At 49.0% G+C, this 16,280-nt stretch overlaps 1 protein-coding gene across 4 annotated transcripts in view; it reads left to right on the forward strand.

Annotated features, from left to right (window-relative positions):
• Positions 1–16,280, forward strand: part of Ptpn14 (protein tyrosine phosphatase non-receptor type 14) — a 146,658-nt gene that overhangs the window by 86,525 nt on the left and 43,853 nt on the right. For 3 of the 4 annotated variants that reach the window (XM_006972081.4, XM_042258826.2, XM_076548193.1), the window contains exons 4-5: positions 8,403–8,500; positions 10,943–11,010. In XM_006972081.4, the coding sequence (XP_006972143.1) occupies positions 8,403–8,500; positions 10,943–11,010 (166 nt within the window). Of the gene's footprint in view, positions 1–6,879; positions 7,243–8,402; positions 8,501–10,942; positions 11,011–16,280 lie in introns of those variants that run through there. The other variant, XM_042258827.2, reaches the window with a different exon arrangement.

Consider the following 16,280-nt stretch of genomic DNA (forward strand, 5'->3'; position numbering starts at 1 on the left):
CCCTCCCCCTCCCTCCCTCCCTCCCTCTCCCTCCCTCCCTCCCTCTCCCTTCCTCCCTCCCTCCCTCCCTCCCTCCCTCTCTCTCTCTCTCCCCCTCTCTCCCTCCCTCCCTCTCCCTCCCTCCCTCCCTCCCTCCCTCTCTCTCTCCCTCCCTCCTTCCCCCCCTCCCTGTCTCCCCCCCCCTCGGGACACTCACTGAGCCTCCAGGTGCTGATATGGAAAGTCCCCAAGGAGACTGTGCAGGAGACTGTGCTGTGCAGTGCAGGGCCCAGGAGGACTGGGAGAGCACTCAGAGCTGGGGGTGCTGGGGGGTGCTGGGGGTGCTGGGGGGTGCTGGGGGTCACTAGGGGCTGGAGGAAGGACCGTGGGGCTGTGAATGACCTCTGCTGCCTTGTATGTACTGGGATTAAAGGTGTGGCACTACGCCTGGCTCATATCCAAGGGTTTTACATTTTCTCTATTACATTTGTGTGTGTGTGTGTGTGTGTGTGTGTGTGTGTGTGTGTGTGTGCATGTCATAGCATCTATATGGAAGTCATAGGACAATTTGTAGGAGTCTGTCCTCACCTTTCACCATGTAGATCCCAGGGATCCAAACAATCTACCTGGCAAACACCTTTACTTTCTGAGTCAACTTCTCATATACAATTTTTTGTGTGACTTTAAATCCCTAATTTTCTTGACTGTACCTGGGGGCCATAATTGTGCGGCAGTCGTGAATATTTCTGTATAACTTTCTTAGAAACTATAAAACTGTGTTTTCTGAGTTATGAGAGATCTTAAGGTAGTTTAAAACAAACACAAATTTTATTTTGACACCAATACCACTGTATTTTTTAGGCTTCTGCCGTCATGGTTCTCTAGCCGGTAACATTTCAGCCACAGCAGGCCTCTGGCCCTTTCTAGTCCTACATATAGGATCAACGTGAGGCGATCTGTGTCCACTGACATAGAGAAGTGGAGTTGGGACATTTCCTCTTGCCCTGTGATGTGTTGTAGAAACTGAATTCTTCTTTTACACAGAACCCTGGTTCAATATAGGCCACTATTAGGGAGTTTATGGTCTCTCTATACTATACTTGGAGTCCCTGTAATTTGTTATAATTAACTCGAGTTCAAGAGCAGAGAGTGTGGGTCACGTCGGGGCTTGTCTTGCTTCTTACGCAATATTTGCTGCCATTGGTCTTTCCCCCCAGCGCTCAGGGCCCGTGTGTGTGTGTGTGTGTGTGTGTGTGTGTGTGTGTGTGTGTGTGTGTGCGCATTTAAACAAACATTGTCCTTTTAAGGAAAGAATTACAAGCCTTTGAGTCACAGAAACGTAGTCTCCCGAAGAAGCTAGGTGTCTCTGGTGAGGGAAGGTGATCACTGATCAGGTGCTGTGGAGACCTCGTGGACTAGAGCACGTGCCAAGGAAACCCTGCCTATGTGCGTGAGGGAAACGTGTGTGTGTGTGTGTGTGTGTGTGTGTGTGTGTGTGTGTGTGTGTGTGTTTGTTTTCACGAGTACACATCGGTTAGCTTGTGATTGTGAGTGAGGCCCGAAGACAGGCTTTCCCTTTTAAGGTCATCACTGTCATTTGTGGGGCTGGCTCCTTTCCTTCTGTTTGGTTTTCTTGGGGGTCATTTTGTTTTCCGTGGTTGTTCGAGTGTTCTCTTTGTACTGCTGCCGGCACAGTTGTAATTGACCGTCAGCTCGGACATTCATCAAACATAAAAGCTTTCAGATAGCGTGCAGACCAGGTACCAGACACATTATTATCTATGTCAGGAGTCGTTGAACTGAAATTCTTCCCAAGGGTTTTGAGGGCTCTGGGCCAGGGAAGGAGATGGCCAGATAGGTCTGGTTATATATGCCTGCCTAGTTATCTGGACATGGAGGACAAAAGCACTCTGGGCCACCCTGCCCAGTATTTCCAGTTGCCGCTGAGAACAGCCTTTGGAATGCATGGATGAGCTTCGCCTCCCCAGCTGCTACCCAACCCCAGTCAGTCTGAGAGCTCAGCTCGCTCCATCCTACTCCAGAATCCTAGGACGGCTTGATTCTTTTCCTCTTGCCTTTTGTTCTTGCTTGTACAGCAAACCGAAAGGATGCTTTCTGAGGCATTCTCTATCACCCGGGGAGAAGGTGTCAGTCCATTCCAGCAAAAGGGCTTTCTGATAATGCTAGTTGTGAAGAAAGGTTTCTAGCCAGGAAATGACATCTTAAACCTTACCCAGCTCTTAGAAATCAAGACAGTAGTGACCTTTCCCCCTCTGATCCTCCGTAGTTCTGTGAAGGCTTCAGAGTGTAAACTTGTCCTTCTACAACTGTGACATCCATCTTGGCTCCTCAGCTGGGGAGAGAAGTGGCCTGAGCTGGATTTCAGCTGTGGAGAGGGAACAAGTAGATGGGAACACACAAAGACACTGGAGGTAGAGGCCGGTGGTCACAGCTCAGAGTGCCTTAGGCCACCTGGCTGCAGGCCGCGTAAAAGAGACCTGGAGAGTTCTCAGCCGCACACGAAACACGCCCTGCAGTGCACTGTAGGACAGCCTCGGGCGGAGGCACACACAGGCCACCGCGTGGGAAGGCCCAGCCTCCTCCTGCCTTCCTCAGAAGCACAGGCAGTGGTGCTTTCAGTTTTGTTTTCATTTGGGGACTTCAGGGAATTGGGGGGCCCACCAGGAATGCTGGGAATCAGCTTCCGCTCCCCTCATGTCTGTGGTTGGCCCTGCTCGGATGCCATCTGGTTTTGGCTTTAAGAAACGATGTTATCTTGGGCAAGTCATTTTCTCTGAGCACGGTTTCCTGCTGTCCACATCGGAAGGGGCGGGCGTGGTTGTTAAAATCTCTCCCAACTTACTTATTTAGGACCAACTCTACGGCATCCGTATATGTCCTTCAGATCTCTCCGGCACTCATCATCAGAGGGCTGCACCCCCACCCCCCAACACACACACACTCACACTTTTTATCTTTTCACCTGAGGCTGAAGTTCCTCACAGTGTCGTCTTTGTCCAGGAGACAGGAGCCCCAGGAGGGCGAAGGGAATTAGGAATCTCACGGGCTCTGAAGGTGCCTGCTGGAGGGTGCCAGACACTTGTACTCACACTCCATTGGCCCAACACTGTTATCAGGAAGTGAGGCTAGCTAGTGCTCTGTGTGTGAGTGGGGGCGGGGAGAGGTGGTGTGGTCCTCTAAGCGAGCACCTCCAGCCCCATAACAGCCCGCCATTCCTCTGCTTCCGTCCACTCCTGAGCATGCCAGTGTTCTTGGGTGGCAGTCAGGGCAAATCCAGCAGCTCTGAAGGCTTTGCTATTGTGATGGGCTCTTCCCAACTTGGGGATCGTCTGTTGCCCTGGACTTGGAAGGAGGGATTCGACTTGAGTAGGGGTGGGAAACACATTCTCGAAGCTTTTGTGTTCCTGGCACTTATTTCTTGGTTCTGCGGTAAGACAGGCCCAGCTCTGTAGGCTACCACGAGGCATTTCTCAAGTAGACGAGGCAGGTCTGAAAGTATAAAACAGACAGAAGGTTCAGATTCCTCACGTGTGAATGAAAGCGGAGGTGAGGGGTCCCGGCCGCACATCTTAAAACACAGAGAATAAATGTTTGCGTGTAGACTTTGAGGGAATTCTCAATACCTCTTTCAGAATACTCAGTGCTCCGTTGACTTGGCTAAGTTTAGCATTTAAAAATAAACACCAACTTTCAGTTCAGAATCTTAGAAGAAGAAGGAAGTTGGAAAAGTTGTCTGTGCCATGGAATAGGAACATTCAGGATAAAGGACCCCTCCAGAGCCAAGCTCATAGCATCTCTCAGCTCCCACTTACTATGTTTAGCAACAAGGATTGCTGGGACCCTTGTCTGCACCACCCAGAGAGACTAGCATTCACTCAACAGATGAATTTTTGCTTTACATTAAAAATCAAGCCAAAAAGAGGAAATGAGAAAATGCACCTTTATTCAACATGTAGAATTATATCCTGATTCTTACAGGGAGAGCCGACAACTTGTAACCTAAAACCTGTCCCTGGGCCTCTGCAGCCAGATGGGGGTTCCAAGGGCTCTGAAGATGAGGAATGTTTTAACATTTCCTTGCAAGCTCAGATTCACAGAGGTCCCCTCTGGAAACTTGGCTGTGCTTTGTTTCCTGGCAGAAGGATTGGCTGGCTGGATTTTTCCCTTCCACCCACAGTGCTGACAGGGTGGAGTATACTTCCATGAAATTGTATGTTTCCAAAATAGGACCCACGGTTTTGCTTTACTGCAGTTAGAGTTGTATCTCTAACCAAAACAGAGAGAAACCCAGCGATTCTAAAAACGGAATGCTGGCTTCTGCTCTCAGATCCTCCGGGACGCCATTTTTATATTCTACAAAGGGGCTTTCAGTGAGAAAGTAAGCCGAGCAAATAATTTCCAGATTAGTCCAAATTTTGTTCTTTTTTTTTTCCCAGTCTTACTAGACACCGCCACAGTCTCACGCGGTGACAGCACACATCTCCATGGCTTCTCGGGGGTCTCTGTGGTCTGGATGGCTTCCAGGCTGGAGCACACAGCTCTGGCGTTCTGCATCCAAGCACACGTCTACACCAACCTACGTGTGAGGAACATTCCAGTGTTCCTCGCTGTAGGACTGGAGTCATTGTTTCCTGCCACAGGATGATCTGAGTAGACCCTGCCGCATATGTGGCCTGGGGATGGGGCCCGGTGGGTAGAGGGCATCCCTAGCGTGAAGCGGCTCTGGGCCTGACCCCTGGTATCGTGTACCAGGCACGGTGGCTCGTGCCTCTAATGCCAGGACTTGGAGGGTAGACACAGGAGGAGCAGGAGTTCAAGGTCATCCTTAGTGACACAGGGAGTTGTAAGCCAGCCTGGGCCACGGGAAACCCTGTCTGAAAACCAGCAACAACCAAAGAAAAGGACGTGGACGGACACCCGAGTATGAGGCTCACTCAGGAGAAGTGCATCTAGTGGGTTCCTGGGCCATTGGTCTCGTCCCCAAGAGAATCTGCTACAGCATCTTGGCTGGCCATTTTCACTTGCAGGAGTGACATGGGGAACAGTGTCAGTTCTGGCACACAATGTGAAGACATCCTTACGAACATTTCCCCGAGGTACTGAAGGACTGCCCCATCAGACAGCGTAGCAAAGAGCCGTGCTGGCCAGGGTCGTGGCCGGCTGTGGTCACCTGGTCACCCCCCACCCCCCCACGACCCCCTGGAGCTGAGGCAGAGGCTGAGGCCTGGTCCTCCCCCAGTGACAGCATATTTTGCATTTATGCTCCCAGGAAGCACTTCCTAGGTCCGTGCTAACACCTGTATGCCTCTCTGACTTGAAGAAATGAAAGTGGAAACCACCCATGATAGAGAAGGGATGTCACGGGAGAGAGTCAAACGTTGTGTCATTAGTGGGATGAGGTGAGCTTTTACCTCCTTTCCCAGTTCAGATCCCCCCCCCCCACCCCGCTCCAGCACACACCCGCACTTTGGTGGGTTCTCAGAATCCCATTGTAGCTTTCTTTAATAAACCTGAAGGCTCTTTCTAGACCGAGAGCCTGTTCTTAGGTACTTAGTGGGTTTTGTTGTTTGGTTTCGATTCCCTTTAACGTGGCTGGGGAGACACGTGGGGCTTACCCCTTTCCTCGGCCCTCTTTCTGCTCTCATTCTCTCAGTTTTGAAAGTAGGATCTTCAGACTCGAAGTGGCTCGTCTTCAAAGACGTTATCTGCTTCCACAGTGAACTCTTGGCACTTAAAAGGGGTTTAATAACTTAAGGACCCTCTTACTGACTCTGTCTCGTCCCTCTAAGAACTGCTGGGGTCGCAGAGATGAAAGCTCCTCCACAAAAGACTCCCAGGCACTTCCCAGGGTCTCTTGAAGAGAAGGTTACCTGGAGTGAGCGAGGTATTGTTCCCCGGAGAACTGGCCCAGGGCCCAGGGACGCAGTGAGCAAGATGCCAGAGGTCTCCGAACACGGAACCTTGAAGGGCAGGTGTAGATCTCAGAAGGCCATACAGTGTTCTAAGATGAGCAACATCCCTCTGGAGTCCCCTCCCTCTCTCCTCAGACTTCCTGAGCTTCCTCCCAGCAGGTGCACCAATAGGGTATGTTGTCAGTTAGCTGTTGTTTCATTTTGTTCTCAGACAAGGTCTCACTGTGTAGCCCAGGCTGGCCCAGACTTCTCCTGGGCTGGCCTTGAATTTGTGATCTTCTTGTCTGAGCCCCTTGAGTGCTGGGATTACAGGTTCATGCAGCCACACCTGGTGTTGGTTTTTAAACACCAGCATTTCGTGTATTGAAATAAGGCTGTGCAAGCTTTGCGTGTAGTTGAGCAGGTGTGTGTTCCTTCACGCAAAGGGGATAATGGTGGACTCTTGGTGGAGTTCCTGGAATACGGAGGAGCAGAGGAACCGGGGTTAGGATTGCAGCCTGGGCTCAGAGGAGAGACAGGCAAGCACTGGGCTGTGGCCACTGCAGGGAACCATTAATCTCTTGGAGAGAAACATGAAAACTGGGAAATATGAATTGGGGCGTTGATGCTCTGCACAGAGGAGCTCAGAATGCCAGGGGACATGACTGTGACCATCAGGATTCTTAGTGTTGGGTATTTTGATTTACTCTCTTCAAGATTCTAAGTTTGTATAAAGTTGTGCTTCAGTGTTATCTGTTCAGAGTCCCATGAGGACGTAGATCATTAGGCTTCCTTTTCCACGGCAAGTACTGTCACTAAACTCCCTAAGAACCAATCTCTTTCCCCCTACACACACACACACACACACACACACACGCACACGCACACGCACACACGCACACACACACACACACGCACACGCACGCACGCGCGCGCGCGCGCGCACACACACACACGCACGCTCACGCACAGAGTGCCCTAGATTTCACTGGGTTTTGCACTGATCCTGATATTTCCTCCCTGTTAGTCTGAGCACCATCAGAGTTGACGAAAGTGGTGTTTCATCGCCCGCACTGACTTTGGCCGTAAGTTCTTGTGTCTCATTCCTTTCCTGTGTGCTGGGACTTGGGGAGAAAGAGGAACCAGAAATGTGCTGACAGTCAAGGGCAGAGCAGTGCCCGAGGAGGGGTGGCCTTCAGTGGACAAGCAGAGCAAAGCTTCTCTGGGGGTTGGCTTCGAAAGCGCGGTGGCGATCGTTCGTTGATACAGACAAACGTTATGGGCAGGAGGAAATCCCTGACTGGACGGTGAAACCTGTGAAACACTTAGAATTCATCCGGTAAAATATCAGGTGGGAGTAGAGAACAAAAGTTGGTTTTCTGTTGTACGTTAGGTTTGATTTAAAAGGACTCACTCCCTGTATTTGCTCTTCAGATCTGAGTCTAAGGTTTTCCCACCAAAGACTAACCCGTTTGGGTTTTTTGTGTGTTTATGGCTTTTTGTTTGGTTGGTTGGTTTTTGCCCTGCCCTATAGGAGAGCTGGGCTTTGCTGGGATGGCTGGCTGGAGAGCCAGTCTTATCCTCTAGCAGACACTAGGTGAGGGGGTCACAGTGCAGGTCTACTTAACAACAATCACTTCCTACCCGAGTGTCTGTCTCGAGGGAAACTAGGCTTTGGGTGACCTTGAGTTCCCAGACAGAGTCGTCAAAGTAAAATACAGAACAATGATTACCAGGAGCAGATTGCCGTCCATATTTACCTGGTGGCACTGCAGGGCAGTCCGGTCGGAGAGAGAACGTGAGAGCACAGCTCTGCAGAAGCTGTGTCTGAGAAGTAAACTCCTGGATTCGGGAGGTCTCTGAAGGTCTGGGTCATCCCGAGAGCAGTTTTGAAAGCAGGGGGATCCCCCAGACTAGCGACCCGATATGTGGCCGCTCGCTCTGTCTATCTCTATTTTGCTTTTGGAAAGGTACTCCAGGTTGGAAAGTTCAAATCATCTTTTTCTTACATCTCAAACATGTGAGGTGAAGCCTGGCTCTGAAAACGCTTCGACAGAATTCCACATAATTTGACCAACTAGTGATCTGGTCTACCAGACTTTTGCATTTATAAATTTTTATTTTTTAAGATTCATTTTTTTTTAAAATTTTATTCCTACCTCAGTTAGATAATCAAGATAGTCCCCCCCACACAAACATGCCCAGAGGCCATCTGTCAGGTGAGTCTAGATTTTTTGTCCAATTGACAATTAAGCCACTGAAAGCAGGTGCTGTTGAGTGTTTCCGGGACATTCTTGGTCTTAGTTCATCCCGAGGTCCCAGAAACAAACCATCAGGATGAGAATGTTCTCACAGTGAACTGGCTTCAGCACCTGTTACAGCGGACAGAGGGACACAGGGGCAGAGGTCACTGTCCACCTTTTGTAGCAATGACGCCACCGCTGTCACCTGTACATCCTGCTGTGGACTCCCAGTGTGTGTGTTTACGGCTGCTCTCTCTTCCCGTAACAGATATCAGTATTACCTGCAAGTCAAAAAGGATGTGCTGGAGGGGCGCTTACGCTGCACACTGGAGCAAGTCATCCGGCTAGCCGGCTTAGCCGTGCAAGGTAAGGCAGGCAGCCTGCGGATTTCCGTCTTCTCCCGCGGCGTGCCCTTTCAAAGAGAACGTTCAGATTCGCTTGAGCGACCTCTGGCTGAGGCTCCCTGGTCATTTCAGGATGTTTTGCATTAAGATGAAAAGTTAGTGATTTGGGGTGGCAGGAGGGTGGATTGCTCCAAGCAGCTTATAAGTCAGCCATGCTTGTTCGATTATGGTTCCACTACGGTTCTAACGGAAGAAATAGTTTTTAAGTCCAGCCTGTAATTGAGGCTGCCTTTCAGAGTGTGGGAGACGTTTTCTCAGGATTATTCCACTGTGCGGTGTGGTCACATCCTGTGATGTGAAAGAGTTACTGCCACTACTTAAGTACAATAGCTTTAACCAGTATTCTGTACCTCACTGTCACAGAGTTTGAGAAATTTGAATCGATGGTGGCCATGGGACAAGGAACGTGAGCTGGAGTGAACCTGCCTTTCAACCTTCCTGGCTATTTTAACCTTCTCTACATTGTAGAGTGTGTTATTTTCTGTGTGTTTATGTGTGCTTTGTATTTTAAAATTTTTATTTATGTGTACATGTGTGAGCGTGTTTCCGGGTGTGTAGGGGCCAGAAGAGGGCGTCAGATCCACTGAAGCTAGAGTTACATGTGGCTATAAAGCACCATACATGGGTGCTTGGAACTAAACCCAGGTCTTCTGGAAGAACAGCAAATGCTCTTAGCCACTGAGCCAATCTCCAGATCTGTATTCTCTAATTTTTTTTGAATGGTAGTTTAAATGCATTTGCTCATATTGAAAATAAGAAGAGTGTGTACAATTGTTTTAAAGATTTTTATTTTTGTGTGTATAAGTATTTTGCCTACAAGTGTGTATATGCACTTCCTGTCTCATACTTGGAACTGAACTCGAACCCTCTGAGTGCTAATGTCTGGAGAGATGGCTCCCTTCGACATGTCACTCTGGATGAAAATGTCCATTGCACATTGTTCCTCTGTCCACCCAAGGAGCAGAAAGAGAAGAAATGGTGGGCAGTTGCAGTGGGAGCAGTAGTAATAGGGACATTACAGTAACACCAGAGGATGGAGAAAACCCAGTATGTCCCTCATCTTCAAACTGGGCCTTCCTTCTTTAAAAAGCTTTCTTTTCTGTTCCCGTGTCTGCTCCTCCTCTCACCGTTCATTCATTTGGCGTTTTCCGGGCACCCTGCGTGTTGTGAGATCCTTGGGGAAGTTGGTGGGATATTCTGCCTGTCTGATGAAACTTCTAACTGTATAATGTTTGAACCATCGTTCTCCTGGGCTGACGAGATCGTTTGTTGGTAAAGTGCTGGTGTGCCAGGATAAGGACCTGAATTCAGATCCCAAGAACCACATACAGTCAGACACATCTGTGCACGCATTGCAGGGTAGACAGGAGGACCCTAGGGACTTGTTGGGTAGAACCGTGAACTTCTGAGTCAGTGGGAGACCCTGTCTCTTAAATAAGGTTGCAGAAGCTATTGGGAAAGATACCAGAGATTGGCCTCTTGTCTTCATGTGCCTACATGGAGGAGTGCATCCACACATGCATACAGCGCTCCCTCCCTCCCTCCCTCCCTCCCTCCCTCCCTCCCTCCCTCCCTCCCTCCCTCCCTCCCTCCCTCCCTCCCTCCCTCTCCCTCCCTCCCTCCCTCTCCCTCTCTCCCTCTCTCCCCTCTCTCATTTTCCTAACAATTCCTGTTGGACCATTAGAAAGACACACCCACAGAAATGAAAGAGGTGATTGGAGCTATCCTGTGATTGAACTTGGAAGCAGGCTGTGGGTCATCTGTGCTGTTCTGAGCTCCTCATCCAAGCGATGGTTGCATGCCATCTGTAGGGGATCATGGCTGTCTCTATGACTCCTAGTGTTGACATTTCTGCGGGCAGAGGCATTTCCATCGATTCAGTTCGTGGCCCAGCATACCATCATGAGATGGCCACTGGGAAGAAGAGAATTCCTGGTATCTTGTGACATGTAAATGTGTTCAGGAGGTGTGAAGATTTTCAAGGTTGCTTGCCAAGGGTGATTTACCGAGGGGATTCCCAGCTGTAGATACACTGTAGATACAGCTACATTTCTCCATATTAACCTTGACTTAGAAAGTCCCCTTGGCAGACATAGGATACCAACCTGGTACACACTCAGCAAGCACACACTGGTTGCTTTTAAAGTCTTTAAATAGCCATCTGGGCTTGCTTCCAAATTTCCTCACTCTTCCTAAAAGCCATCTAGAGGGGTTTAAACTCCAATACAGATAGTTGCTAGGTAAAAGTAGGGACAACAGCAGATACGTCTTGGCACCCACCAATCTTGTTTAATGGGGCCGCAGAGAGAACGCCGTAGACAGGTATACGTGGGCACACGCTTGCCATGTTTTATTCTGTGTCTTCACTAACGATTGCTGTTGCTTCCCTGTCTTGTCTTCTCAGCGGATTTTGGAGACTATCACCAATTTGATTCCCAAGAGTTCCTCCGAGAATATGTCCTGTTTCCTATGGTGAGTTCATTTCTTTTTTTTTCCTTGTTTTTTTACTTTCCTTGGACATTTCATTTTTTATTTTGAATTCTCTGTGTTTCCTGGAGGAAGTCTGCATACTTTAATATAGACAATTGTAATGAAGCACCGGAAATATAAGGGGGCCTCTTCTCACGTCAAGACACTTTCTGATTTTTTCCCCCCAGATAGAACCTTGGTAGCATATGAAAATAGCACCAAGTCTTATGGGTTGATTTTAAGTTCATCAGTTCTAATAGTGTTTTTTTTTTCTTTTCTTTTGATTGAATCTGTACTTTTTGTATGTACACAATCATATAATCTGCAAATACAGACTATTTTACCTCTGTCTTTCCTGTGCAGATCTTCATTTTCATTCATTCATTCATTCATTCATTCATTATTGCCCTAACTATTTCAGCTAGGCTACTAGTACCATTTGAATGCAAGTATTGAGAGTGGACGGGAGGCAGCTCAGTTGGAGAGTACTTGCTGAGTGTGTGTAGCTGTGGGTTCAATCCTCAGAACCACAAAAGAAGATAAGAGATGGAGGAAAACTGGTGAACATATACAGAAACAAGTCCAACTTATCAGAGCCTAAAAAACATATAAAGCATAGGAATAAATTCACTGAAAGAGCTGGAGGACTCATGCACTAACAACTATAACACATTGATGAGAGAAATTCAAGATTATACAAACAGATGTTTTGGGGTCGTGGTTTAGAAGAATTGGTGTTAAAATGCCCATGCATCCCAAAGTCACCTACAGATTTAATGCAACCCCTGTCAAAATCACAATGCCATTCTTCATTGAAATAGGAAAAACAAACTTCAAATTCATGTGTATCCACAAAAGATCCCGAGTAGCCAAAGCAATCTTGAGCCAAGGGAAACCAGAGCCAGGGACATCGTGCTTCCTGACCCTAAGATACATTCCCATGTGTACTGGATAATTTTATGTCAACTTGACGTAGGCTAGAGTCATTTGAGAGGACGGAACTCCAATTGAGAAAATACCAGAAAAATTCATCCATAATATCAGGCTGTAGGCAAGCCTGTAGGGCATTTTCTTAATTGGTGAGTGGTGGGGGAGGGCCCAGCCCATGGTGGGTGGTGTCATCCTTGGGCTGGAGGTCCTGGATTCTATAAGAAGATGGGCTGATCAAGTCATAGGAAGCAAGCCAGTAAGCAGCACTTGTCCATGGCCTCTGCATCAGCTCCTGCCTCCAGGTCCCTGCCCTACTTGAATTCCTGTCCTGACTTCCTTCGGTGCTGGATGATGGATGCAGAAGCCAAATTAAGCCTTTCCTCAACTTACTTTTGGTCACGGTGTTTCTTCATAACAGTAGTAACCCAAATGAAGCCACCGCGTGGTGGTGACTGACGACAGCCTGGCTCTGACTTAGAAACAGGCACAGTGACCATTAGACTGGAATAGAGCCCGGAAATAAGTCCAATATTTCAATTCCAAACAGCCAATTGCTTTTTGACCAAGAGGTCAAGGACAAGCAAGGGGGCTGGCAGTATCTACAGTACGCTGTGCTCGGAGAGCTCGGTATCCACATGAGAAGGGATGAAATGGGGGCCTTTTCTCACCCAGTATATACGAATCAGCTCCAAGTGGGTTAAGAATCAGCCATAAGCCCTGAGACTTTAAACTGTTAGAGGAAGACCAAGGGGACTGAAGACCTTGGTCCTGGCAGTGGTTTCCGGCATAGGACCCCTAAAATACAAGCAAGTAAAAAGCAGTAGGGTCGCATCATAATGAACTACGCAGCAAAGGACGTAACTTACAGAGTGAAGTGCGCACATGGGGAGAAAATATTTGCCCATCATACTTTGGACAAGGGGCTTTGTAGCCAAATCTGTGGAACTCAGAAGTGATAATAAGAAAACACATGACCTATCACAAATCGGACACGGGACCTTAAAAGAAGATAAAAAAAAAAAAAATCAGGAGATACAGGAAAGACGGCATCACTGAGCACGAGGGAGTGTCCGTGTAGAGGACAGTAGTATAACACTGCTTCGTTCCTGCCGTCCAAGAACAACGGAGAGGGTGTGGGGAGAATGGGCCTGTGGCTGCCACTCGTCGCTAGGATGTATGTTAGCGCCCTTCACAGGGCAGCCGTGGAAGAGACAAGACCTCATGAATACATACGGTTAGTATCTGTCATGAGCACACTCGTCTACCGGGTCCTCTTCCTTCCCTCCACATTTGGGACAGTCTGAATCCTCAGCATACTGAACTGCCCCAGGCCTTGGCCGTTGGGTGTCCCCTGCTGGCAAGTGCTCTGCCAGATCTGTGAGGTCAGTGTTCCCCGACCTCAGGAAGGCCTCACTGCCCGCCCAGCCGTGGGCAGTGGCCGCCAGCCATGTCCTGTTCAGGAGCTTGCACCTGGGTAAGCGCTTTCCAGCCCCCTCCATGTCTGAACTTGCTCCTCCTTGTTACTTATTTTCTCAATTAAAATGCCAGGTCTGGGGTCCCCAAAGCAGAGACTCTGTGGCCCACTGCCTCCTGGCACATGGTGTGTGCCGGTACATATTTCTGGAATGAACCGGTGAAGTAAAACCACCTATTCCTGAGCTGATTGGAGGATAGACAAGGAGTTACCCCTGGGGGATCTGTGTCCTGGTTGGAGGCTTCACTGAGAGGAGTTTTTGTGGCAATGACTGAATACATTGAGAAGGCACCTCATGGAAGAGCTGAGCTGCAAGCCGCTGGCTCTCCTTTTAGAAACAGCCACTCACCATGGTTTCCTTTGGTGTTTTTTTTTTTTTTTTGTTGTTGTTGTTGTTGTTGTTGTTGTTGAGTTTTGTCCCAAGTGCTGACCTGGGTAGTAGACACCCGGGAATGAAACTGCACAAGAATCTAGAGCAGTGCATGTTCCCAGGGTGAGATTTGCCCAGTCAATCAGGGTGCGATTCTGTAGGTCAGGAATTACAACCTGGGGAGAGACCACACGTACCTCAGGTTAGGAGAGGCTCAGGGATGACTGGGGTGTCAGCTGTGTCTCAGAGGACTTCGGTATAAGAGGTCGAGCAGAGGGGAGAAGGCGCGATCAGGACAGAAGGAAGAGGAGGTGTTTGGGAAAGAGTCAGCTGTCACTTTGGCTGTGGCCTGTCTCGTGGGAGGGGCGTCGTGGTGGCTGAGACCCAAGGCTTCTGAGGAGGTAGGGCTCTTGGAGCCTGCATGAACAGAGACTGTTACAGGTTCGGATCTGAGTCTAAAGGGCAGACACTGCAGATCCCAGGTTCTTACGCTGCTTTCCAGCGCGTTGTCCTGAGACACGTGGGTTGATACAGCAGACAGTGGATTAAGGGGAGGCACAGAGGTGTCCCATGTCCCAACTGTGGCTTGGCCCCAAGAGGGACTTGGCAGGTCTGCTGTGGCCTTTCGTGGTCATTTATATAATACCTGTCCCCCAAGAGCTTACAGCACAGGTTTCTCGGAGCATGCTCCCTGGGCTGAATGAAGCTGAGGTGGGCTGAGGGCTGCCTGCCAGTCTTTCCACCACCGCCCCTTCCCAGTGCTCATCTCTGGCAGCTCCTCCTCCACAGTCGTCCGTTCCCCTGCTGGAAGACTTTTGCAGGTCTGGAAGTCTAGAAAGGAGATGCAGCTTAGGTGCCAACAGAGACATTAAAATATGATGAGCATATATTCCTGGCCCTTTTTGTGTTTTTCATTTTGAAGCAAGGTCTCAAGTTGCCTAAGCCAACTCTTAACTCACTATTTAATCTAGGTTGACCTTGAACTTGTGATCCTCCTGCTTCAGCTACCCTGCCTCCCTACTATTGAGATTATTGTTCTTAGATTTGCCCTCACTCTGACTAGCCCCAAGTGGATGTTTATATCTAAATTTAGTTTAAAGTTTAAATAAAATTAGAGGTTCAGTTCCCTAGTTGCATTGGCCACATCTTAACTGCTCAGTAGCCAGGTGCGTGTCTGGGGGAAAGATGAGAAGTATTTTTATCTTCCCCCAAAGTCTCCCTGGGCAGTGCTGAATTTCATATGGTGGCTGCCCATGTTCATGCCTGAATTGGGGATGTTCTAGGCTTGGCTTACCGCCCTCATCATTCTTTTCTGAGGACACATCCTCAGTCCACCACGCCATGCCCTGTCTGGGTGGTCTGTGGTCGGAAACCTTAACACACACACACACACACACACACACACACACACACACACACACACACGCGCGGTACCTGAGTGGCGCTGAGGCTACTTGAGACTGGCACCCTTACTGGCCACACACCTTGAACAAGTTAGCTGATGGTCGGAAGCCTCGGCCTTCTCATCCGAAGTGAGAATAAACCCACCTCCACTGGGAAGAGCAAGGAGAAAGAACATCAGTAAGAGGTACCCAGCCTGGTCCAGGGTAAATTCTCTGTAGCCGGTGATTTGGTTGTGTTACTATCACAGTGACTCAGTCTGTGATACGCAGATGTGAGCTGATGAATGCCTCTGTCTGCCTTTTGAAATGCGAGCTGACAGGGTAAGCAGAGGGACCAACTACTGGTAATCGTTTTGTATAATCAAAACCGCTTGTCTAGTAATACAGAAGTTATATGCCATACGGCAAGCTCTGGTCAGTCAGTATTTATTGACCACTTCCTTTGTTTTATGAACTTGGAATGGTCATTGTGGAAAAGCCCTGTGGCTGACCTCTCACGCAATGGGAAGAATGGCCGCCCTTGAGGTACCCAGATTCTAGCAGGTGAAGGAAAACAAGAAATGAAATAGGATGGCGTGTAGAATAGTACAGAAGAAACACCGTAGGCAGAACATACAGAAGGGATGTGAGAGGCACCCACAGCAGAGGGGAACGTCCAGGGGCGGGAAGGCGCCACAGAGGATTGTGGGAGTTGAGACGGGATGTTTCCCGTCATGTGCTGGGACTCTTCCCAGAAGTGTGGGCACCAGGGTAAATGGAGACAGTAAAAGCTGTGCTGAGAGCAGAAGCTTGCCTGAGGCTCTGAACTCTGAGGGGAGGAGATCTGGAAGGAATGGCTGGGTCCCACTGAACAAAGGTCCAGATGCCAGGCCCAGGTGTTGACCTAATTGTGCAAGCAGTGGGGAGCCATGGAAAGTTGTCAACTTTCCTCTGTGGTTCTGCCGGAGCTCTCAAAGGGAAGCATGCATTCCTCTGCTGGGGGGCGGGGTGGGGGTGGGGCGGATGAATGGCCCTGTTTGATCTTCCTTAGTCACTGGGTTGTCAGATGGCATTTCCTCAGCAGAGAAAAGAACAAAGTGGAGTACGCAGGCGTTCC

Source organism: Peromyscus maniculatus, chromosome 11 (assembly GCF_049852395.1).
Source record: "Peromyscus maniculatus bairdii isolate BWxNUB_F1_BW_parent chromosome 11, HU_Pman_BW_mat_3.1, whole genome shotgun sequence".
In the NCBI taxonomy this organism is placed as follows: Eukaryota; Metazoa; Chordata; class Mammalia; order Rodentia; family Cricetidae; genus Peromyscus; species Peromyscus maniculatus.